General features: G+C 51.8%; 1 protein-coding gene across 2 annotated transcripts in view; it reads left to right on the forward strand.

Moving 5' to 3' along the window:
- The window catches only part of STX8 (syntaxin 8), a 79,257-nt gene that overhangs the window by 44,847 nt on the left and 10,666 nt on the right, over positions 1 to 23,744 (forward strand). The window contains exons 7-8 of one of the 2 annotated variants that reach the window (XM_058039074.1): positions 5,332 to 5,433; positions 13,419 to 13,552. In XM_058039074.1, the coding sequence (XP_057895057.1) occupies positions 5,332 to 5,433; positions 13,419 to 13,546 (230 nt within the window). In that variant the 3' untranslated portion in view covers positions 13,547 to 13,552. The remainder of the gene's footprint in view (positions 1 to 5,331; positions 5,434 to 13,418; positions 13,553 to 23,744) is intronic. The other variant, XM_058039075.1, reaches the window with a different exon arrangement.

Raw genomic sequence — 23,744 nt, forward strand, 5'->3', positions numbered from 1 at the left:
GAATCTTGGTGTTTGCATGAAATGCAGAGCCCATCAGAGCAGGCAGTGTGGTGTCCCAGCCCTGAAGGAGCACCAGGGGATTTGGGATGCAGCTGAAGGAGGAGAAGCCCAGCAGGGCACTCCTGTGGTGTTTGTGTGAAATGCAGAGCCCATTGGAGCAGGGAGCACAGGGGATTTGGGTGCAGCTGAAGGAGGAGAAGCCCAGCAGGGCACTCCTGTGGTGTTTTTTTAAATGCAGAGCCCATCAGGCAGTGTGGTGTCCCAGCCCTGAAGGAGCACAGGGGATTTGGGGTGCAGCTGAAGGAGGAGAAGCCCAGCAGGGCACTCCTGTGGTGTTTTTTAAATGCAGAGCCCATCAGAGCAGGCAGTGTGGTGTCCCAGCCCTGAAGGAGCACAGGGGATTTGGGTGCAGCTGAAGGAGGAGAAGCCCAGCAGGGCACTCCTGTGTTGCCTTTGGCACAGGCAGCTGCACACCTCAGAAAGGCTGCAAAAACCTGCCATGGCTGCAGCCAGGAGACAAATTAGGATTCCTGGCTTTGTGTTTTTTACTACATTTTCCCTCTTTTCACTCTGCCTTGACATTGCAGCTGGCACACGGTGCTGAGGTTGTTCAGGTTTCTGATGTGCTTACATCAGTTGCAATCTTCATTTCATAGCCCTGGCACTTGGAACAATGCTTTGCTTTCTTATTGCCATGCAATTATGGGGTTTGGACATATAGGGGTTGGCATTCCCTCTGTGATTCATTTCTTTGGTATCCAGCTCTTCTCCTGAGGCACCAGAGACCTGAGGGAGGGAGAGCCTGCCTGGCCTCTCCTCTGGATTCCAGTCTCACTGTAATTGGGTTTGTGTTGGGATTTCAGCTCTCTGTGTTTTCCTAAGGCTGCCTGGAGTCTCCATGACTCAGTGGGGCAGGCCTGGAGGTGCATTACTCACCAATAAATGCCATTGAGTGATCCATAAATTTCAATACATGGAAAATCCCAACCATTCTAAGGAAATGTCTGGTCAGCAGCAGCACTGCTCTGAGAACTGGTCAAACCCCAGGTCTGCTTCTCTCTTCCAGTGCTGAAGTTCATGTCGCCACCTGTGCTTGGCTTTTGAGTTTCTCACTCACAGACAGAAAGGATGCAGGTCACAGACAGAGTTGCCAAACCCAAATGTGACTTTTAATGCATTTTAAAGAAAACAAGCGGGCAAAAAAAAAATATCTGTTAGTGTAAAGTCATGTGTGCAGAACTCTAAAACCTGTTCCACTTCATGGGAGGAGATGGTCACCCTTCCCAAGGAATTCCTGAGTTAAGGAGAGGGATTTAAAAAAGTAAAAAACCTCGGGACACGTGTGCAGGGATGGGGACAGCTGGGACAGTGGGCTTTGGCTGATGGAACACAGGGACAGGGATGGGGACAGCTGGGACAGTGGGTTTGGGCTGATGGAGCACAGGGACAGGGATGGGGACAGCTGGGACAGTGGGGTTTGGGCACTGCAGCACAGGGACAGGGTTGGGGACAGCTGGGACAGTGGGTTTGGGCTGATGGAGCAGCTCCTGGCCCAGCTCACCTCCAGCTCTGACCTCCAAACCTCTCCCACTTGGGCTGTGCTGAAGTGATTCTGAGTTTAGTGCTGGGCTTGGGCACTGGGTTTGATCTCCTGCTTCCCTGAAAGGAGCCCTGGCTGAGATGTGCTCCTGGCTGGGTTGTGGTTGCAGGGCTGTGTTACAGGAGTGTCCTTTGGAAGGTCACCAGCAGCCAGCCTGCCTTCCCCGTCTGCTCCCTCCCTCTGCCAGCTCTCTCTCCATCCTTTTTTAGCCTGTTCCTTGCATGGCCAGCTGAATGGGAGGTGATAGAATGTGGAATTGCCAGCGTGAAGGGCAGGGGGGGCTGCAGGTGCTTCAGGAAAGGAACCTGAGGAGGGTCAGTGCTCTGAGAAATTCTTAGCTGTGGATTCCTTGGTGCCCACCTTAGAAATCCAGGGCTAATTTTCAACTCTGCCTTATCCAACACGGATTTCCTTTGGAGTGGGGAGAAATATTGAATTTACAGGGAGGTTGGGCACTGCCCTGTGCTTGGGTGTCACCACAATGGGGGATCTGTGGGTGCAGGGGATGGATGGATGGATGGATGGATGGATGGATGGATGGATGGATGGATGGATGGATGGATGGATGGATGGATGGATGGATGTTTCTCTTCAGAGGAACCTGCTGGGCTGAAGTTCTGGTTCAGCTGGGAGTGGGGTCAGAACCTCCTTGTGCTTCCTCCCTGTTCCAGCTGCTCAGACCTCCAGGTGCTGCCATGAGCCCTCCAGAATTCTCCCTGTCCCAGCTGAGACATCAAAGGGCTGGGTGTTTGTTGAGCTGTGGGTGAAGTGCCCTGCTCCCCTGGAAGATGACTGTGTCACAAAACATGTTTTTATCTATCTATCTATCTATCTATCTATCTATCTATCTATCTATCTATCTATCTATCTATCATGTTTATATATATATATATATATATATATATATATCTGGAGAAATGCTTCTTCCAGGATGTGCAGGGCAGCCCTTTGGTTCAGCAATGGGTCCTGGCAGGGGGATGGGAAAGGAGAGGCTCCCCACAGAATCCCAATTGCAGTGCCTTGGGCTTTGAAATGATGACAGAAAATTTCCCTGCTCACATTTGTTCTCATTTAGCTACAGCTTGTTCACCAGGATGTTTTTCAAGGAGGGTCTGGTCCATGCTGGCAGAGGAAAGTCTCCAGTTTCCCAAGCATGCTTATCACTTTGTCCTTGACAACGATGGGAACTTGCAGCACTTTTTTGGTGGAGAGGCAAACATGAGCAGTCCTGCCCTTGCAAGCAGCATTGTCCTGCTCTTCCTGTGTGCTGAATCATGCAGGACAGATAAAGTTTCCCCAAAATGTTGTTGGCTTTGCAGATGTCAGACCTGGGAAAGTTGGGTGGAAGGGGGAGGAGAGTGAATATCTGAATTGCAAACTGAGCAAACCTTGTAGCTCAAACAAAATGCCTCCCATCCCTTGGGAGAACGTGTGCTGGTGTAGGATGGACAATACTGAGTGCCATAATAGTGATGAACAGTGATTTTCAATATTGCAAACAACTTTAGAAATAAGGAGAGTTTGTGTTTGGCATAGAGCAGTGTTGGTGGGGTGCTTGGTCAGATGCAGAGGGTAAAACACAGGGGGTGGTTGATATTTGGTAGAACACAGGGGAGTGGTTGATATTTGGTAAAACAGGGGAATGGTTGATACTTGGTAACACAGGGGAATGGTTGATGTTTGCCCCCTGCCCTCCTTCCTGGGGATTCAGGGATGGTTTGGGCTGCAGGACAGGAATCAGGAGCTCAGGCTTTAAGAGAGCTGTGTGTTCTCAAAGCCCAGGGTTTTTTAGATACTGATATCATTTTACATGGGGACTCACTGGAGATGACAGAGTGTTGGTGGAGAAGATGGAATCATGCACTGCAAGGATGCTGCTCAAATGTCTCAGCTCTCCGGGAGAGCAAAACCTCCGTGCTCCATGTGCCTTGGACATTTCCTTTGTGCTGCAGAACTTTGATAATTTTATGTGGCTTTTGCTATCTCTGTGTACAATCAGCCTGGTTTTATCTGTGTGTGATACAGTGCTTGTTCCTTGATAAGACTGAGAACATAAACACCCTCCATAATGAACATCTGGGACCTGAGGGAACAGCTGGAGCTGTGTCAGGAGAGGTTTGGGATGGATTTAGGGGAAGGTTCCTCCCCAGAGGGTGCTGGCACTGCCCAGGCTCCCCAGGGAATGGGCACAGCCCTGAGGCTGCCAGAGCTCCAGGAGCCTTTGGGCAGGGTGGGATTGTTGGGGGTTCTGGGCTGGGTGATCCTGAGGGTCCCTCCCAGCTCAGGAGTTTCTGTGATCTGCTCTGGGAAGGTCAATGATGCAGGAAACCATTCCCAGTCACAGGGGTGACAGCAGGCAAGCTGTAAGAACTATTGTCACACCCTGGCACTGCTCTTGTAAGGACAGGGGCTCCCTGTGTCACAGGGAACTTTGGGAAATACAAGGAATGCCCTGTCTTCCCTGTCTCTTCACTGTCATCCCTTTTCCCTTGTGGAGACAGCTGGGAAATCTTCTGTTTGAAGGAACACAGTCAAACCAATAAAGGCTTAATAATAAAGGCTATGTCCTGATGGATTGTATTCTTTAAATGTTCTTTAACCCTCTGCCATCACCCATTCAGGGTTTGAGCCATTTTGGGCAGGATATCACTTTGTCTGCTGTGTGCTCTGACTTCTGCTTTGGTTGGTTCCCTCAGGGCAGGGCTGCAGTGCCAGGACCTGCTGGGCTACAAGGGCACAGCCACTGTCCCCAGGCCTGGCTCAAAGGCAGGCAGGGCTTACAGAGACCAGCATCAATAGTGGGCAGGGTGCTGAAGGGCTGTGCACAGCACTCGGGGCTTGGCTGCTGTCCTCCCTGATCTGTCAGGCACACAGGAAGCCTCTCCTACCTGCAGGACTGAGGGCACACCAGAGCTGGTGTGTGCAGGCACCAGGAGCACTGGCTGTGTGTTCCAGGGCAATCAGAGCATAACAGGCACTGAGAGGGAAATTTCCTGCCTGAATGTGGCTTTTCATGTTGAGCCATCCCATCAGCCACTCTCTGGGAAAGCCTTGTACCAGCTCTGCTTTCCATGACAAAATTAAAGCCATCACTTACAGGAGGTTGAGGGTGGCTTGGCTGCAAGTTTTCCTTTCTCCTCTCTTAAAATTTAATGTAGGGGAAACTTTGCCTGCTTTCCTTTTCCCAGAGGACCTTCTGGGCTGCAGGGAGGGCTGCCAGACCCACAGCTCCAGGAGGAAGCCAGGGCAGCATTTGTGACCTCAGTGGTGGCGTGATCAGGGCTGCACTGGGTGCTCCCAGAAGCCTTTATGAAGGTGGTGGATGTGGTCTAGTGAGGATGTCATGACCAAGTGCTGAGATGCTGTTCCAGGGACTGAAATTCCAGATTTCCTATAGCACAGGCATTAATACCCTCACTTTGGCTCACATCAGCTTTGTGGCTGCCACCATCCTGTCCTCCCTGACCTCCTAGACTGATGCTGCTGTTTCAGGCTGTATTTTTTCCTCCACTTCAGGCTTGTGCTTTCTCCTCACTCTAGCAGTGGAGCACTGCACTGAATCTGCAGTCTCTGGTGTGGTACCTCCCAGGATTTGGACCTTTCAGTGATGGGAGCCCTGGTGTGTCCCTCTGGGGGATGCAGCTGGTTCCATTCTGGGGCTTCCAGCAGGAGGGAGGCTGGGCAGGGCTGCTGTGGGCTCAGGTTTGATGTTCCTGTTCCTCTCTCCCCAGAGATCATCGATGACCTGACGAGCCTGGTGGAGAGCACGGACGGGCGGCTGCGCAGCCAGACACGGCACGTGCAGGCAGTGGAGAGGAAATCCACGTCCTGTGGTAGGAGAGGGGTGCAGGGAAACACCCAGGGGTGCAGAGCACACACCCAGGGGTGCAGGGCACACACCATGGGGTGCAGGGAAACACCCAGGGGTGCAGAGCACACACCCAGGGGTGCAGAGCACACACCATGGGGTGCAGGGAAACACCCAGCAGTGCAGGGCACACACCCAGGGGTGCAGAGCACACACCATGGGGTGCAGGGCACACACCCAGGGCTGCAGAGCACACACTCAGGGGTGCAGCACAAACACCCAGGGCTGCAGGACAAACACCCAGGGGTGCAGGGCACACACCATGGGGTGCAGGGCACACACCATGGGGTGCAGGGCACACACCATGGGGTGCAGGACAAACACCCAGGGGTGCAGGGCACACACCCAGGGGTGCTGCTCACACACCCAGCGGTGCAGGGCACACACCCACCCAGGGCTGCCCTGGGGGCTGAGCTGGAGCAGAGGCTGGGCAGAGTTACAGAATAAAGCAGGGATTTATTCAAAGGATCTCCTCAATGGATGTACCTTGGGCAGCACAAGAGCCCAGCCAGGGCTGCACCCAAAATGAACCAAAATGGTCCCAAAATGAACCCAAAATGAACCAAAATGGTCCCAAAATGCACGAGCGCTCCCGGGGTCTCTCCCTGGGATCAGTTCTGCTCCATTTGCACCTTGCAGTTCATTGGCCCATTCCACCTTTAGCCCATCCAGTCCCACCCTGCTTGTTTTTCTCTCTCCAGCCCACGGTGTTTGTGCTCCTGGGCTGAGATTTGGATCATTTGTCCTTGGTGCCCAGCTGGAGCAGGAATTGTTTTGTCTCCCTGCTCTGTGCACAGAGCTCACCATCCCTTACTATGAAGCTCAGAACTGCCCGCCTAGCCAGCACAGAATGTGAAAAATACAAAAGCTAAACCTGAGACATCACCAGGGCAGTTTTTCACTGAGGATGTGCAGTTATTAACTGTTGCTAATTGCTGTGCAATGCTCCCCCTGAGGCACAAACCCTAGCACTCCACACATCTCAGCAGCTCTGACTGGCTGGGCTGAAGTGCTGGTGCAGTTAATTCCCTTCAGCCATTTGACTCCAGCCTTGCACAATGTCCTGCTTGTAAGAAATGGTTTGAAATTAGAGCAGTGCATGTTAATTAGCTTTACACAAACTTGCTACCAGCTCTCACAAAGCTGGCACAGCAGGGAGCGGGGCTGCAGGGGTGTTCCTGGGGTGTCCTGGAGGAATGAGCTCCTAACCCAGCAGCACTCAGAGCCTGCCAGGCATGAAATCCTTCCTGGTGACCTGGCAGTGATGTGCAAGCTGCTAAACTAAACTGGCCTTGCTCTGCAGGCAGCCAAGGACAGGGGTATCCACAGGCAGGCTTGGATGAAGGGCTGAGGGCTGGAGCTCTGGCCAGGAGAGGATGCTGTGGATGGTGGAGAAAGTGTCTTTGTGTGGGGAGAGTGACTGACTGGGGGATGACATCCCTGGGGAGGTGGTCACAGTTCAGGTCTGGATCAGCATTTCTGGTTCTGGTCTCCCTGGATTTTACCGTACCAGAAGACTCACATTGCTCTACAGGATTTTGACTGTCAGTCAGAAGTTGCTGAAATTGGGTCTATGTAGCTCACTAAAGAGGAATCCAAGGGCTGCCGTGGTCCCAGCCTGGCTGTGGCTGGTGGCAGGGAGATTTCCCTCTGTGCAGTGAGGCTCTGCCTGCACAGCTCCCCAGCTCTTCCCTGGCAGTGAAGCATCTTTGCAGCACTGACAACTCCAGGGATTTATTTGGCTCTCCATCTGTGATAAGGTTCTGAAAGCGTGGTTGATGGAGGCTGATGGAAACCTGTGGCTTCTTCTGGAGGTTAAAGTTGACTTGTCAGAGTCATTTGTCTCCGAGTTCTCCCATACCAACTGCAGCTGCAATTAGAGGCGTGACTGCAGAGTTCATGACTGACTCTTTTATTTTAGATCCTGGATGTTGATGCAAGATGGATTTAATTTAAAGCTGAGTGCACTTGAATGATGCTGAGTAGCCCTATGTGCCTTTGGAGTCTCCCCTTAATTCCTGTGGCCTCGTGTTCCTCACGAGTCCAGGGCAGCCCAGCTTGGGATGGGGGTGGGCAGGGGGTCAGTCCCAGGGGGTCCAGGGGGGATTTCTCCCCATTTTTAGGTTCCTCATTCCCCATTTCCATTCCTGCAAGTGCAGCCCCAGACATGTTGCATGATGATGGGGCTGTGTCTTTAACTCAGGAAGCCCATCCTGGCTGCCTGGGGAATTTCAGAGGAGAAGGAAGGCTGGGAGGATCCTGGCCCGGATTCCTTGGGGGTGACCTCTCTCACCCTTTGCACATTGGAAAACATTTGGCTTTGCTGAGGAGTGCAGCCTCTGGTGCCTGTTCCCTCTGCTCCCATAGGCCTTCCTGTGTTTGCATAACAATTTGGGCATAAGCAAACACCAAATTGCCTCAGCTGGCTGCTTCCTCCTGCCCAGGCGTGAGCTGTGGAGCAGCAGAGCTGAGCACGCAGGCTTCAGCAGCATTGCTCCCATCCCCTGCCACCCCTATCCTGGCACACAGGCTTCAGCAGCATCCTCCCATCCCCTTCCACCCTTATCCTGGCACACAGGCTTCAGCAGCATCCTCCCATCCCCTTCCACCCTTATCCTGGCACACAGGCTTCAGCAGCATTCCTCCCATCCCCTCTACCCATATCCTGGCACACAGGCTTCAGCAGCATCCTCCCATCCCCTGCCACCCATATCCTGGCACTGGGATGAACTGGTACACTGGGATCAGAAATACCCTCCCTGTACATGGGATTGCCCCTGGAATGAGGCCAAGCAGCAGGAAGACTGGCACCTGCCAGAGTGCCTGTTTATCATTTACATTTGATCAAATTAAATTGATCAAGTTCAGTAACTCTCTGGGTTTGATGCCTTACTTTGGATTTAAAGCAGGGTGAGTGCTCAGCCCTTGCTCCCCCAGACCAGTCTCCCCTCTGCTCCAGCTGTGGCTGGCGATGTGTTTTTCCCTCCTTTTTGAAATCATGATGTCTTTTTATTCTGCTGCTGAGTGCCTGTGCTGGAGCCAGGGGCTGTGGGCACAAGCAGAGCTCCCTGGCTGCAATAATGGAATAATCCCTGTTTTACAAGCAGGAATGTCATGCATTAATGGGTGTGTCTTTGTTAGCAGCCAGTATCCTCAGAAAATCAAAGGATTGCTGGAGAAGCCCAGCTTTAATCAATATTTCAACATCTGCCTCTGATGCAAAGCCCATTTCCAGCTGTGCGGCTGCTCCCAGTGCCCTCTGGTGAGCCCAGTGCTGCCCTTGGGGCTATGCCCTGGGCATTCCCAGCCTGGCACAGCCCTCAGCCTGTCCTGGGGGGGTTGTTCCATTCACAGCTGATTTTCAGAGCCATTTTTCTGGCTGTCCTCGAGCTGCTGATGGTGCCCAGGGAAGGCTGTGCTGTGTCCCGTTGGCCTCAGGCAGCCCCACACTGGTGGCACTGGGCACTCCCAGGATTGCAGTGCAGGGATAACCACGGGATGGGCTCCAGCCTCTGCATTTATGAAATTATTGTTGAAAATCATCAGTCATCCGCAGGCAGATGTTTGCACAGTGCCTGGCATTGTTTTCTCCCTTCCCAGTGAGTGCTGGGCATTAGCAGGGGTGCTGGGACATATAAGATTCTTGGATTTCAGAAATTTGCGTTGAGCTTCCAGCAGGGAGTTCACTCAGCCCATCAGTCAAGTGCCAGGCTGCCTGCACCAGCTTTGCTCCAGGAATGGCTGTGTGTGCACAGTCCTGCCTTCTCAGCCCCACAACTGCTGCTCCCGGGCTGCTTTGTGCTGTCTCTGCCAGTCTGGGCACCTTTAGGGCTTTCTGCAGAGTAACACTCACCAACCATTTCTCAATAAATGCTTTTATTAGAAACTTTAACCCTTGGAATGTCCTCTTAAGAACTGCATTTAAAAATTTGCAAATAAATTGAAGTGTAATTAATGCAGAGATGCTGGGGGAAATGGGTTTGGTGCTTTTGGGTAACTTTACCCCATCCTTGAGTTTTGCAGTGGGATTTTTTGTTTGGTTATTTCCCTAAAGACCATGAGTAGAGAGGATGGTTAAGCCAGGCTTTGGCTGTGATAGAACATCCTCAATGTTTGTGTCTGGAGCAGCCAAGGGGATTTTGGGTGCTCAGGCCCCAGCTGGAAGCTTTATTGGCAGATGTGACCTGTGCAGAGGTGGTTGTACCTCAGCTGTGCCATGTGTGGGGTCAGAAATGCTTCAGGTCCTGCTGAAGGATGGATTTTGAGGAGGGGAGCTGGGCACTGCTGGTCCCACCCCAGTCCCTCTCTGGTGTTCTCCTGCTGCTCTTGTTTCCTGGGGAAGCAGCACAGAAAACCATGAGTTTGTCAGAGTAAAAACGAGCAGAAAAAGAAAAGAGGGAGCTTCTAATTCTGGTGGGTGAGTCTGTGTCCATCCCGTTCCCAGCAGCCTGAGGGCAGCAGACCTCGCTCTCCTTGTGCATCCCTCTGTGCCTTCAGATGAGTGAGAGTGAGGAGCAGGCACAGCAGATCCCTGCTGGGCAGGAGTGTGTCCTGCAGAGCACGGAGCAGTCTGTCCCTGCCCCTGTCCCAGCAGATGGCAATGCAATGCAAGCACCTCCCTGAGCCCAGGTGAGGGCTCTGCTCCCCTTCCTGCCCAGCGGTGCCAAGGGCAGGGTGGAAACTACAGCAGATTAATCTGCACCAGGTGGGTGACTTGTTTTAACCTTACCAAAACACCTGAATGAAAACCAGAGCTCTGCTAATCCCTTTAATGGGAGTTTTTGGAAGGTTTGGTTTGTTTTAAAACAGGGTAGCTTGGATTATATAAGGTTTCCTCTAGAAAATAATGATTCATGCAGGCTGGGGCCTTTTCCTGCCAGGTTCTGTGATCTCTCTGTTCTAAGTTTGCTTATTTTTGCCATGGATTTAATTTGTTTTATAAATTATGATGGCAGCTGCTCAGGTTTGTTCCTCTGACGTTTCCTGTGTGTTTAGATGAGCAAGTCTCCATCCATTTGTTTTTTGTTCAGTGGGGAGGAGGAGCTGGTTCAGCTGCCATGAAATCAGCCTTTCCTGCAATCTGACTCTGGCAGAGGTTACTCTGATATTCCTCCTCCCTGTCAGAGCTGCCTGACACTGCCCTGCTCTGAGTCCCCTGTCCAGCCTCTGGTGGGATCACATCTCTTGGCCTGGCAGTTTAGATGTTTTCCTGAGATGGGACTGTGCTGGTGGCAGTGTCCCCAGCCTGGTGGCAATATCTCCAGCCTGGTGCCCACTCCTGCAATGTCCCAGCCTGGTGGCAGTGTCCCCAGCCTGGTGCCCATTCCTGCAGTGCCCGTGTGCCCTCCAGCCAGCTCTTGGCCTTGCTCTGCCTCCTCTGCCTCCTCCTCCTCACACTCACTGTATTCACGTCTCAAATATTTGCTGGTGCTGAGGTGTTGGAATGGATTCAGCTGATGAAAGAGGATGGAGCTAAGCAGTCACAAAAAGGGGGTTTTTTTTGTGAAAAAGGTGGTTTTGATTTGCTCTATGAGTCCCAGGTGGGAGCACAGCATGTCCTGGTGCTGTCAGCCCTGTGTGTGTTGAGCAGGAAAAGATGGAACCTTCTGGGTCAGAGGATCCCTTCAGGATCAGTTTCTGAGAACAAGGTTGTTTTTTCCCCCCCATTACTCCTATTGCAAGGCTGAAATGGTCATAAACTTATTTCCAGCCTGGACCTGTCAGGGATACTTCATGATGCCCACGTGCAGCCCTTGTTCTGCTGTCCTGAATAGTTCTCTCCTCTTTTTCATTTTTTTCCCTTGAATGTGTGTGTCCAGGAGATCACTCAGTGTGCCCTCCCAGCTTTGTTTTGCAGGGCTGAACAAGTGTCTTTACATTTTCATCTCCTACATTAATCTGGTTTCTGCCAAGTCTTTTTTTAATATGCCTTCCTACTTAAACCTTTTGTATGTTTAAGTACAGGAACCAAGTGCAGCATCCCTGGGGCTGCTCACAGCCCTGAGTTCGTGTAAACCCTGTAACCTGGCTTGTCCAGCAGCTCCAGCCCTTCTCTGGCTGTTGGACATACTGCAAGTCCAGCACGGTGATGCCTCAGTCATTTTGGGTTTGAGCTGTTTGCTTGGGCCTTTCTCACTCTTGAACATTTTCCACTCGAGTTCATTTTCTTTCCAACTCCCAGCAAAAACCATTGTTTATCCCCAGAGCGTGGCTTCCTCTCCCCTCCCGTGGAATTTCACCCTTTCTCCATTCATCTTCACAGTTTCCCATTTCCCCCCATCCAGTCCCAGCTTTCCTGTGTGCTGCTGCTGCTTTCCAGCTTTGTGTCAGCAGCAGATGTCATTAGCACACTCACTTCTCATGCCAAGGTCATTAATAAAAACATTTAATAAGCTCAGCCTGCTGACCACTTCTGGAGGAGCTCTGCCAGTGACCTCCATCCATTCTGCTCCTTCTTTCAACGCCACTTCCCCTCTCACCAGTTTCCTGCCCCTCCAGCTCTGCTAATCCCCAGGTTTTCATTCCAGGCTTTCCCATCTGGGGCTGCATCACTTTGCTGAAGTCTGCGTGGGTAGGTCCTGTCACTTCCTTTGTCTACAGAATTCACTATCTGACCAGCTAACCTGGTTAGCCTTGTGTGATTTGATTTCCTCTCAGTGCACTTCCAGTGTTTTCTACCCTCTTTAATTTTGGTTTCCTGTTCTAGTTTGCCTTGGTTTGCTCTGGAGCCTCCATCCCGCCCAGGCTGGTCAGAGCTGGGGATGCTCAGAGCTGTTTTTCCCCTACATTTTGTGGGTGGCAGCAGTGTGGGTGCTGCAGTTCCCCTCTGGCTCTGGAGGGATCCCTGGTTTTGGGGTACCTGTCCTGGCTGGGGCTCAGGTGAGGGGTGCATCACTCCTGCCTTCATTCCTGGCTTTTGGGACACCCCAGAGTGGCATTTCTGGGCCTGGATGGTGTCAGTCAGGCAGAGGCTGAAGCCTGGAGCAGTGAAATGCCATCCTCCCCATCAGGGGACAGGGAGAGGGGGAGCAAAAGGCAATTGAGATCTTCTTAATTACATTTGCATATGCAGCTGTTCAAACAGACTGAACTTCATCAGAGCCTGCTCATACCTAGCAGGAGATTTAGAGCAGCTGTTGTCAGCCCACGGAGTGGGATCCTGCAAATCTGGTGCTAAATAAGCCCCTGGGCACCCTGCTCACCCAAGCTGCCCATCACTGCAAAAGGCCAAGCAATTAATTGGATTTCAATATTGAGAAAGTGGAATTGTGTGAAACATCCGAGCGCAGCTGCTTACAGCTCGGTTTCCAAGGATACGTGTTGCAGAATTAAATCATTAATTTATATTTCTGAAAACAGTGATGAAATGTGTTAATTTGTACATTACCAAAGAGGCTCAAACTTGCCTCCTTCTGCCTTTTCTTTCCTAATATGCTCAATGACAAAATAATTGCTCTCCCTGATCTGGAGCTGAAATCCATCGGTGCTCAGGCTCGGGGATTTCGTGCCACGTTCAAACCCAAATTAGGGGGGAAATCATCTGGGTTAAAGGTTTGTAGTGATTCCTGCAGACTGAAATTCTGCCTTCATATTTGGCTCCTGAATGCTGAGCCTTTTGCAGCCTTCCTTGGGAGTGTTACCCTGGATCCCCTGAGCCAGAGCTGGGCTGAGCATGCAGTGCCCGGGCAGGGCATTCCAGCATCTGGAATTTTGTGCTTGGCCAGGGCAGGGAGAGGGGCAGCATCTGGAATTGTGCTTGCCCAGCCCCAGGCACTGCAGGGCCACAACAATGCACGAAGGATGTGGTCAGGGGGAAATGAGGCTGCTGGGGACAAGTGGTTGTGTTGTCTCTTCAGGGCTCTGTGAGATGTGTGGAGGATGCTGATCCCAGCAGAATCCGGGGATATAAATCAACAGGGGCTGGGATCTCAAACACTTCTTGTTTTGCAGAAGTGCAGTGGGACTCCTGCCATGGTTCCAGTGGGCTGAGGAGCGGTGTCCTCATGGGGAGAGCAGCAGGAAAGCCCTGCCCTTGTGAGGATTGGTCAGCTCTGCTGTTGCTTCAGGAAATGTCCTGACTTAAGGTGAAAATTAAGATTTTTGTGCAGCCTGGGGAAGATCCCTTTAATGTCACTGTTACCTGGGCTGCCTGTCTGCTCGCCCAGGCTCCAGGTGGGCTCTGCACCCCTGGCTCAGTGTCACACATGGGGAGGGGTGCTGGGTGTCACACAGGGTGACAGGGCTCACACTGAGGCTGCTGTGCCATCCTGGAGCTACTGTTTGCAGTGCCCTTGCTGGGGGAAGCAGAGCAGTGACCCTGGAATGTCACAGCTGTCTGTGAGCCCAGCTGGGTGCTGGTGGCAGGAACCAGCTCTAGGCTGAATGTGCAGCCTGCCTGCTTCAGAAACTTCTCTGCAGGATGCTCAGCCTGTGCCAGTGGCCTTGGTGTGACATTCTGGGGGGCTCTGGGCTCTGTGAGTATGGAGCTGTGGCTCGTGGGGCATGGCTGCATTGAGGTTGTGTTGTACCACAGATGGATTGGGACACTCAGTAGCTCCTCTGTAATACTTATCTCCTAAATATTCAAAAATCCTGCACCAGAACATCTCTCTTTTGGCAAGGAAAGCAGTGCCACTGGCTCTGTTTCAGTGGAAGCTTCATTTTGCAAGCCATGCTTTCTGAATCTGCCTGGTTATTGCATTTATCTGCGAGGTGCATTGGGAAAACTGGGAAAACTTGGCTACAGTTTGCAGCAGCCTTTTCAGGGAGGTGCTGTGGGCTTGCACCTCACCCCGGGGTTGTTGTGTGCCTGATAATTAATTGTGATTGTCACTGTGGCTCCTGGGGCTGAGGGGAGCAGGGGATGGTGCAGGGTGTCCCCATACACTCCTCTGTAAACATCTTCCTTTTGTCAGGAACCTGAAAGAATACACTTATTTTAAACTGCTAGCTGCTTCCACAGAGGGACAGTTTTATAGGATACAGACAGTGCCTGCTGGGATTTTTATGGCCTATAGTGTTCTCAGCAAATGGTTTTGAGCACAAGTTGGCTGGGCTGGAATGACCTTCTCTTGTTCATTAACTGTCTGTTGAAAAATCTGCGTGTGGTGGTAGCCAGAGAGCCCTGATTGGGGTTATTTTAGGTGGTGCAGGGAGGTCTGGGCCTTTCCTTCCCTCCTCATTATCAGGCAGCAGAGGCTGCTCAGGGCCTGGTTTATTTACCTAATAAACTGCCTCTTTATCGTCTAGGAAATGCTCACATTTTTCAGCCAAGAAATCCTAGTAACAGGCAAACAGAGGTCTAGCAGTCAGGTCTGGGGAAACAACACGCTGAAGGTCAGCTAATATTGCTGTTATTCTCTGTCCTGGTGGCCATGACAGCAGGGGGGGTTTATTTGAGGATCCCAGACTCGGAGTCATTGTTGGTCCCCGAGCACGGGGGGCTGTGCCAACACTTGGGATATTAATGCATTCTGCAGATCAGTGAATGAGGAATTCCTCCACACTCCTTTCTTTGCAGAAAAAGGGAAAAAATCCCCTTCTCCCCCTTCCCCCTGCTCCCCACACTTTGTTTGCCGTGGCTTTGTCTGCAGGGTGATGCTGGGCATCCCTAATGAGGCTGGCAGGGATGGGATGGGATGGGGATGGGGATGGGGATGGGGAAGGGGATGGGGAAGGGGATGGGGATGGGATGGGATGGGATGGGATGGGATGGGGATGGGGTGGGATGGGGATGGGGATGGGGATGGGGTGGGATGGGGATGGGGATGGGGATGCCAGGGATCAGAAAAAGGAATCTGGGCAGGTTTTTTTCTATATTCCTTTTCCATAGCAGGAATTGTACTTAGATATTTTTAATATATTCTTTGATCCCTGATGGAAATGTTAATGAGACAAAAACTCCTAAAGAGCTCTCCAGACACTGCCCTGCTTTGGAGCAGGGTGGAGTGAAACACAGGCCTTGCTAGGGCTCCTGACACACAGGCAGCCCCTTTGTTCCCTCCCTTCTGTCCCAGGGACAGCCTGGAAGTGCAGGGGAAGGAGAGGGGCTGAGAGGCTCAAAGTGCAAGGGAAGGAGAGGGATGGAGAGGCTCAAAGTGCAGGGGAAGGAGAGGGGATGGAGAGGCTGAAAGTGCAGGGAAAGGAGAGGGGATGGAGAGGCTCAAAGTGCAGGGAAAGGAGAGGGGGCTTGGAGCTGGGCAGGATTGGGGTGTTACATGGCCTGCAGGCTGAGGTGGCAGCTCCCAGGAGGGAATGGTGGCTGTAGGGGGCACCCAGGGGTTTATGGGATGTGACTGATTATTATTATGAATTATGATTGACAGCAGACAAGTTCCAGTCTGCTTCCTGCTTGGATTGGCGCAGGCAGACAGAGCCCGGCTTGAGCTGAGCCTGGCTTTGGCTGGGCCCTGCTCAGCACCTGCCTGTGCTTGGGCTGGCTCACCTGAGACCCCCAGATGAGGGGGGGAGCCCATCTCCTTTTCATGCTTTCATTCAGCATTAGTCAAGAAAGAAATGGAGATCAGGAAGGCAGGAAATGTGTGATTTCTGCTCTTGGGTGTTCAGAGACTCACAGAAGGGTTTGGATTGGAAAGAGGACCTTAAAGCCACTCAGTGCCACCCTTGCCATGGCAGGGACACCTCTCACTGTCCCAGGGACACCTCCCACTGTCCCAGGTGCTCCCAGCCCCAGTGTCCAGCCTGGCCTTGGGCACTGCCAAGGGATCCAGGGGCAGCCACAGCTGCTCTGGGCATCCTGTGCCAGGGCTGCCCACCCTGCCAGGGCACAGTTTGTTCCTGATTTCCCATCTAACCCTGCCCTCCTTCAGCTTGAGGCCATTCCCTGTGTCCTGCCCCTCCAGGCCTTGTCCTGGGTGCCCTGAAGGAGCTCTGAGCTCTCCCTGGAGCCTTCTCCAGGCTGAATAACCTCAGCACTCTCAGCAGGGGCACTCAGCCTTGTGCTTTCCCTTCAGAGCTGTCCCACCATGCAGATGAGCCCTTCCTCGGGCTGCCCATGGGGTTTGTGCCCTTTGTCCGTTTGGTACCAGGGTGAGGCCATCCCTGCTGGAGGAGTCTCTTTGCATGGAGCTAGATGCACTTCAGCAGTCCTGAGCTGTCTAATTCTTGCATAAGGAACTTTCTTTGAGAAGTATTTTTAGAGACATCTCTGATAAAAATACCCCAGGTAGGAGGGAGATCTTTTGGCACACTCACCTTCTCTAAAGTGAGGGGGTTTCACCTTTCCTTTCTATAGATCCAGAAAAGGGGGGATTGTAAGGCTTCAGATCATGGGGGCTGCTGAATAATGCTGTGTAATAATAGTGCTGTGCAATAATAGTGCTGTCTAACAATAGTGCAGTGCAGAAATAGTGCTGTGCAATAATAGTGCAGTGCAGTAATAGTGCTGTGTAACAATAGTGCAGTGCAGTAATAGTGCTGTGCAATAATAGTGCTGTGTAACAATAGTGCTGTGTAACAATAGTGCTGTGCAATAATAGTGCTGTGTAACAACAGTGCTGTGTAACAATAGTGCTGTGCAATAATAGTGCTGTGTAACAATAGTGCTGTGTAACAATAGTGCTGTGCAATAATAGTGCTGTGTAACAACAGTGCTGTGTAACAATAGTGCTGTGCAATAATAGTGCTGTGTAACAATAGTGCTGTGCAATAATAGTGCTGTGCAATAATAGTGCAGTGCAATAATAGTGCTGTGCAATAATAGTGCTGTGTAACAATAGTGCTGTGTAACAATAGTGCTGTGCAATAATAGTGCTGTGTAACAATAGTGCTGTGTAACAATAGTGCTGTGTAACAATAGTGCTGTGTAACAATAGTGCAGTGCAACAATAGTGCTGTGTAATAATAGAGCTGTGCAATAATAGTGCTGTGTAACAATAGTGCTGTGTAACAATAGTGCAGTGCAATAATAGTGCTGTGTAACAATAATCCTGTTAAACTCAGAGTCCTTTGTTCCATGAAGTGTCACAGAGCCCTGTCTGGAACAGCCTCTCCCAGAACCTGTCGCTCCTCACGGTGCCATGAGTTGGCAAAAAGTCAGGATTGTGCCAGCTCTGCAGGCAGGGAATGCCACCCTCAGTGCCTGTGCCAGCTCTGCAGGCAGGGAATGCCACCCTCAGTGCCTGTGCCAGCTGTCCCAGCAGGGAATGCCACCCTGAGTCCCTGTGTCAGCTATGCCAGCAAGGAATGGCACCCTGAGTCCCTGTGCCAGCTCTGCCATCAGGGAATGCCACCCTGAGTCCCTGTGCCAGCTCTGCCAGCATTGCAGGCGGGGAATGCCAGCCTCAGTGCTCTGCCAAGCCATGGTGAGTGCAGAGAGGGGCATCACCTCTCTGCCATGGGGCAGCCAGACCCCACGGGGGTCTCAGAGCCCAGGTGCCCAGAGCTGGGGATCTCCTGTCACATCAGAAGAGTTGTTTCAGCACGAGCTGCTGCCTTGCCAAACGCTGCTGCAGCCTCTCCCCCTGTACAATTTTATCAGAATCTCCCTCTCTGGCAGGGGGCAGAGCTGGTGGAAGTTCACTGGGAAGGGAATGTTGGATGCTGCCAGGGAGGTTTCCTGCCTGAGCTGGATCCTGGAGCTGGTGATCAATGTGCTCTATCAGGGCCCGGGGATTTGGGGTGTGAATTTCCCAGGGTCTAATCGTCTCATAAAGCTGCTGAGTGTGACTCCTTCCCCAGTAATCTGCTTAACTCAGTCACTTACCCCTCCATGGAGAATGCAGCTCCCAGGCTGTTTGCATGACAAGCAGCCCAGGATTGTCTGGGCTCGGGGAAGGTGCTGGGAGTTAATTGGAGCAGCTGGAGCTGCTGCTGCTTTCCCATGTTCACTGGCAGCATTTATGGGCAGCCCAGGTCCAGGCTGCACCATGTGTTTTGATACCTAAAATACTTAAATTAAAAAAAAAAAAAAAAATTGGTTTGCCTTCCAAAGGGTGCTTTTCTCCACCAAAACTAATCTCGAGGGAAAAGGAGGTTTAGTAGCTCTGGAATTATTGGATTTGCAGATAGAAAGTGCTGTGTTAATGGCAGCTACTGACTGATGACCAAAGCAGCTAACTGGGAGATGTTCTTGGCAGCTGGTCCTGCTGCAAACCTCCCCTCAAAGCCATGAAAACCACAGTGAACAATATCAAAATAACAAAAAAAAAAAAAGCTGCTAGTAAGCAGAAATGAATCACTGCATCCACCTCATCATTATAGAATTAAGGATGCTCCATTAGAAGTGTTCCCTTTAAAATTTTATTAGAATTCCCTCCCACCAGACCTTGATTGTGCTAAAAATAAAAGGATAAGCATCCCTTCATCTCTGTTTTTAATTTGCCTACTCCCAAAGCCAGACCCTGTAAGTGGAATTCCTGCTTGGAGATGGGCTCTGTGATACGTGGCCAGCCTGTGCTGCCTTGGTGGGAGCAGAGGCAGAGAGAGAGGCTGAACACTGGAGGAATTGTGCAGGTTTTATTTCAATTGCACAGGCATATTTGTTCTGTGACTCAGAATGACATGGCTGGCTTAGGAGTGTAATTTTAGCAGAATTGTATCACTTGGTTGGAGTTAATGCTTTGCAGACAGCAGAGTCCTAAAAACAATATGAAATCTGGGGGATAAATTGGGATCTTCCCAGTCAGAGCCCACGTGGAAGCTTTCCTAGGCAGCATTTTGTGTGCACTGCAGATCCCCATCCTTGGGAGCCCATCCTCAGCTCTGGGGTGGGAAATGGGCACTGGCAGGAGCAGAACCTTCCTGAAGCCATAGCTGATCCATGACATCCTCCAGATTTGGACTGGGAAATGGGGATGGCAGAGCTGCCAGGAGCAGAACCCTCCCAAAGGTGTGGCTGATCTGTGACATCTGCCAGGTCTGGGGTGGCAAATGGGCACTGGCAGGAGCAGAACCCTCCCCAAGCTGTGAGCGATCCATGGCATCCTCCAGATTTGGGATGAGAAATGAAGACTGGCAGGAGCAGAGCCCTCGTGCATCTGTGGCTGCTCTGTGGCACACATGGAGCCTCCCAGGAGCAGGGCAGGGCTGGAGGTCAGCTCGGGCCAGTTCCACATCCATGGTGCTCCCAGCCTCAGGGCAGGGACCTGGGCAAGGGCAGGGTGCCAGGGATTGCCCAGGGACCCCAGCAGTGCCCTGCTCTTCATGCCCAGCAGTGCCCTCCATCCCAGCAGTGCCCTCCATCCCCAGCAGTGCCCTCCATGCCCAGCCATGCCCAGCAGTGCCCTCCATGCCCATCACTGCCCTCCGTGCCCTTCATGGCCAGCAGTGCCCTCCATGCCCAGCAGTGCCCAGCAGTGCCCTCCATGGCCAGCAGTGCCCAGCAGTGCCCTCCATGCCCATCACTGCCCTTTGTGCCCTGCATGCCCAGCAGTGCCCTCCATGCCCAGCAGTGCTCTCCATGCCCATCACTGCCCTCCATGCCCAGCAGTGCCTTCCATCCCCAGCAGTGCCCTCCATGCCCTTCACTGCCCTCCATGCCCAGCAGTGCCCAGCAGTGCCCTCCATGCCCAGCAGTGCCCTCCATGCCCTCCATGCCAGCAGTTTTGGCCTCCCTCCCGGTTCCCGTGCCGGGCACTGTGGGGGACTGTGCTGGGTTAAGCTTTCCCTTTCTCTGCCAGCCCAGGGGCTGCCCCTGCCCTCGTTGTGCATTCCCTTGGTTCAGGGGGAGTGTTTGGAACACCCTGCACCCCAGCAGGGCTCAGTCCTGCGGGTGCCAGGGCTTTGTTCCCCGGCCAGCAGAGCACTCTGGCTCTGGAACACTGTCAGGAGCTCAGGGATTGTGGGCACTGAGGGCTTGTGCCAGTACCAAATTTCTTCCAATGATCCCAGCTCAAACAGTGACATCCAGGGAAATGTTCCTTAAATCCTAATGCTACCTTAAACAGCCAGGGAGACAAAGACTGAGCCCAGTGCTCTGGGGACGTTCTTCTGGGAATGGAGGAAAAGCCAAGGCTAAAGGTGATTCTGCCTCTCTCCCCCCTTATTTTCCCTGCTGTTCTGTAGTAGCAGGGGTTTGCTTTAACTGTGGTCATCTTTTAATAAATGGAGAGGAAACTGGAAGAGTTTGGAAAAGTCTGGGCTAAGCAAACGCTCCAGAGGGACCTGCAGTGGCAACATGATTAATAATGGACAATGCTGGTAATTCTATCAGAACTGAGCTATTGCAAAAGCAGCTGGAGCATCCTGGCTCTGGGCAGAGCAGCACTCAGACAAATGGTCCAGGGAGATTTGTGTGCCTCCCTGCTGGGGGGGTTTCTTCTCCCCCTGCAAGTGTGAGGGGAAAAGCTCTGTAGGTTTAACCGTAGGATTAGACTCCAGGAAAAAAAGAAAAAGAAATTAGTAAATCAGGCAGCTAATGGCTCCCAAGTATTTTCATGCTGGTTGTTTGTTTGGTACAGGCTTCAATCCTTACACAGATTTTTTTTTTCCCTTAATTTTATATATTTATCTTTCTTTTCTGTCAGCCCCCACAGTATCTGGGAATAACCTTAAGGAGCTGAAAAGGGGAAATGTCTCCAAAAGGAAAATATGATGCAAAATATAGAATCCTAGAGTGGGTTGGGTTGGGAAGGACCTTAAAAGAGGGACATCCAGTGCCACCCCTGCCATGCAGGGACACCTCCCACTGTCCCCTGCCCAGCCTGGCCCTGGGCACTGCCAGGGATGGGACACAACAACTTCAGAGGCAACAGAGGATGTTCCAGCCCGTGCTGCTCTCTGCTGGCTCTGCCAGGGCTCTCCTGGGGGTGCAGAGCTGTGACACTGTGACACAGTGATACAGCAGTGACATGGTGACACCGTGACATTGGTGACACAGTGATACAGTGATACAGTGACACAGCAGTGACACAGTGACACAGAGAAGGTTCCAGCCCGTGCTGCTCTCTGCTGGCTCTGCCAGGGCTCTCCTGGGGGTGCAGAGCTGTGACACAGTGCCACAGTGATACAGCAGTGACATGGTGACACCGTGATACAGTGACACAGCAGTGACAGTGATACAGCAGTGACATGGTGACACAGTGACATTGGTGACACAGTGACACAGTGACACAGCAGTGACACAGTGACACAGTGATACAGCAGTGACATGGTGACACAGTGACACAGCAGTGACACAGTGATACAGTGACACAGCAGTGACACAGTGACACAGCAGTGACATTGTGACACAGTGACATTGGTGACACAGTGACACCGTGATACAGTGACACAGCAGTGACACAGTGATACAGCAGTGACATGGTGACACAGTGACATTGGTGACACAGTGACACAGTGATACAGTGACACAGCAGTGATACAGCAGTGACATGGTGACACAGCAGTGATGTGGTGACACAGTGACACAGCAGTGACACAGTGACATGATGACACAGTAACACAGTGACACAGTGACACAGAGAAGCTTCCAGCCCATGCTGCTCTCTGCAGGCTCTGCCAGGGCTCTCCTTGGGCTGCTGGGCAGAAATCCCCACTGGGATGGGGCACAGAGCTGTGACATGGTGCCACAGTGATACAGTGACATGGCAATGACAGAGTGACAGCAGTGACACAGTGACACAGTGACACAGTGACAGGGTGATACAGCAGTGACACAGTGACACCCTGCTGCTGACACCCCTCCCAAGTGTCCCTACCACACTGTTCCCAGAGCAGTGACACAGTGACACAGTGACAGTGACACAGTGACAGTGACACAGCAGTGCCACCCTGCTGCTGTCACTCTCCCGGGTGTCCCCAGCATGCTGTTCCCCGAGCAGTGACACAGTGACACAGTGACACAGTGACACAGTGACAGTGACAGTGACATGGTGACACAGTGACAGTGACACAGTGACAGTGACAGTGACAGTGACACAGTGACAGTGACACAGTGACAGTGACACAGTGACACAGTGACACAGTGACAGTGACAGTGACACAGTGACAGTGACACAGTGACAGTGACATGGTGACACAGTGACAGTGACACAGTGACATGGTGACACAGTGACAGTGACACAGCAGTGACACCCTGCTGCTGTCACTCTCCCAGGTGTCCCCAGCATGCTGTTCCCCGAGCAGTGACACGGTGACAGTGACACAGTGACAGTGACACAGTGACACAGTGACAGTGACACAGTGACACAGTGACACAGTGACACAGTGACAGTGACACAGCAGTGACACCCTGCTGCTGTCACTCTCCCAGGTGTCCCCAGCATGCTGTTCCCCGAGCAGTGACACAGTGACAGTGACACAGTGACAGTGACAGTGACACAGTGACAGTGACACAGTGACACAGTGACACAGCAGTGCCACCCTGCTGCTGTCACTCTCCCAGGTGTCCCCAGCATGCTGTTCCCACAGTGATTTCCTCATTTCCTCTGTGCAGCTGCAGGGGCAGTCGGATCTGTCCTGTGGGGAGGCAGAGCAGGGCCCTGGAGTTGAGAGCCCATAAACTTCTCTGCTTTTAGGAAGGCACAGGGATGAAATGATGCTGTGGTTTTTTCCCTCCTCCTCTCTCTTCTTTTTTTCTTTTTTTTTTTGACACAAAATGAGAGGGGACCTCTTGCACTGCACGTGCATAAATTGTGCAGGTTTGGCTCTGCTCGAGGCTGAAATTAAAGAATAAAAGAAAATCAAATAGTCATCCTGACACATGAGACAATGCAGTCGTCCAAAACCAAAATAGTTCTGTGTAGTACTCTGCATAGAGGAGTCAGGGATCTGTGTGTGGGCTTTAAAGATGCCTTGCCTTCTTTTTTTGGAGAAGAAACTTCTGTTAACATCTAAATGATGTCAAGAATTCAGCAAGGATTGAATTCCCCATTTTATCTGCATGAAATTTTTGCATTGCTACTGAACTCTGTTATTTTATCAGCCTCCTGCTCTTCTGACTCCATTTTCCAAAAACTTTTAAAATGATTGTGCAAGTCAAACCTAATTTCTTATCACAATTCTTGTGTATATTGGCTCAGTGCTTTGCAAGGGATTGTTTCACCCACCCTGTTTCCCTTGGCATTTCTAGAAGGTTCTTGGAGTTGTTAGCAGCTGCAAATGGTATTAATAAGGAGGATTTGGTTGCTGGGTTCTGCAGTTTTCTCTGCTGATTAGGCTGCATTGCCAAAGGTTGAGCAAGTTTCTAAAAGCAGGATTGTTCTTTGAGTTGTGAAAACACAATTCCCAACAAAACAACAGCTGTATGTGTGTCAAAAATTCTCCAGGCAGGCTGCACCCAGCACAAACTGGGCTGGAACACTGAATCCAAAGGGA

This window comes from Melospiza georgiana, chromosome 21 (assembly GCF_028018845.1).
Source record: "Melospiza georgiana isolate bMelGeo1 chromosome 21, bMelGeo1.pri, whole genome shotgun sequence".
NCBI classification, from domain to species: Eukaryota; Metazoa; Chordata; class Aves; order Passeriformes; family Passerellidae; genus Melospiza; species Melospiza georgiana.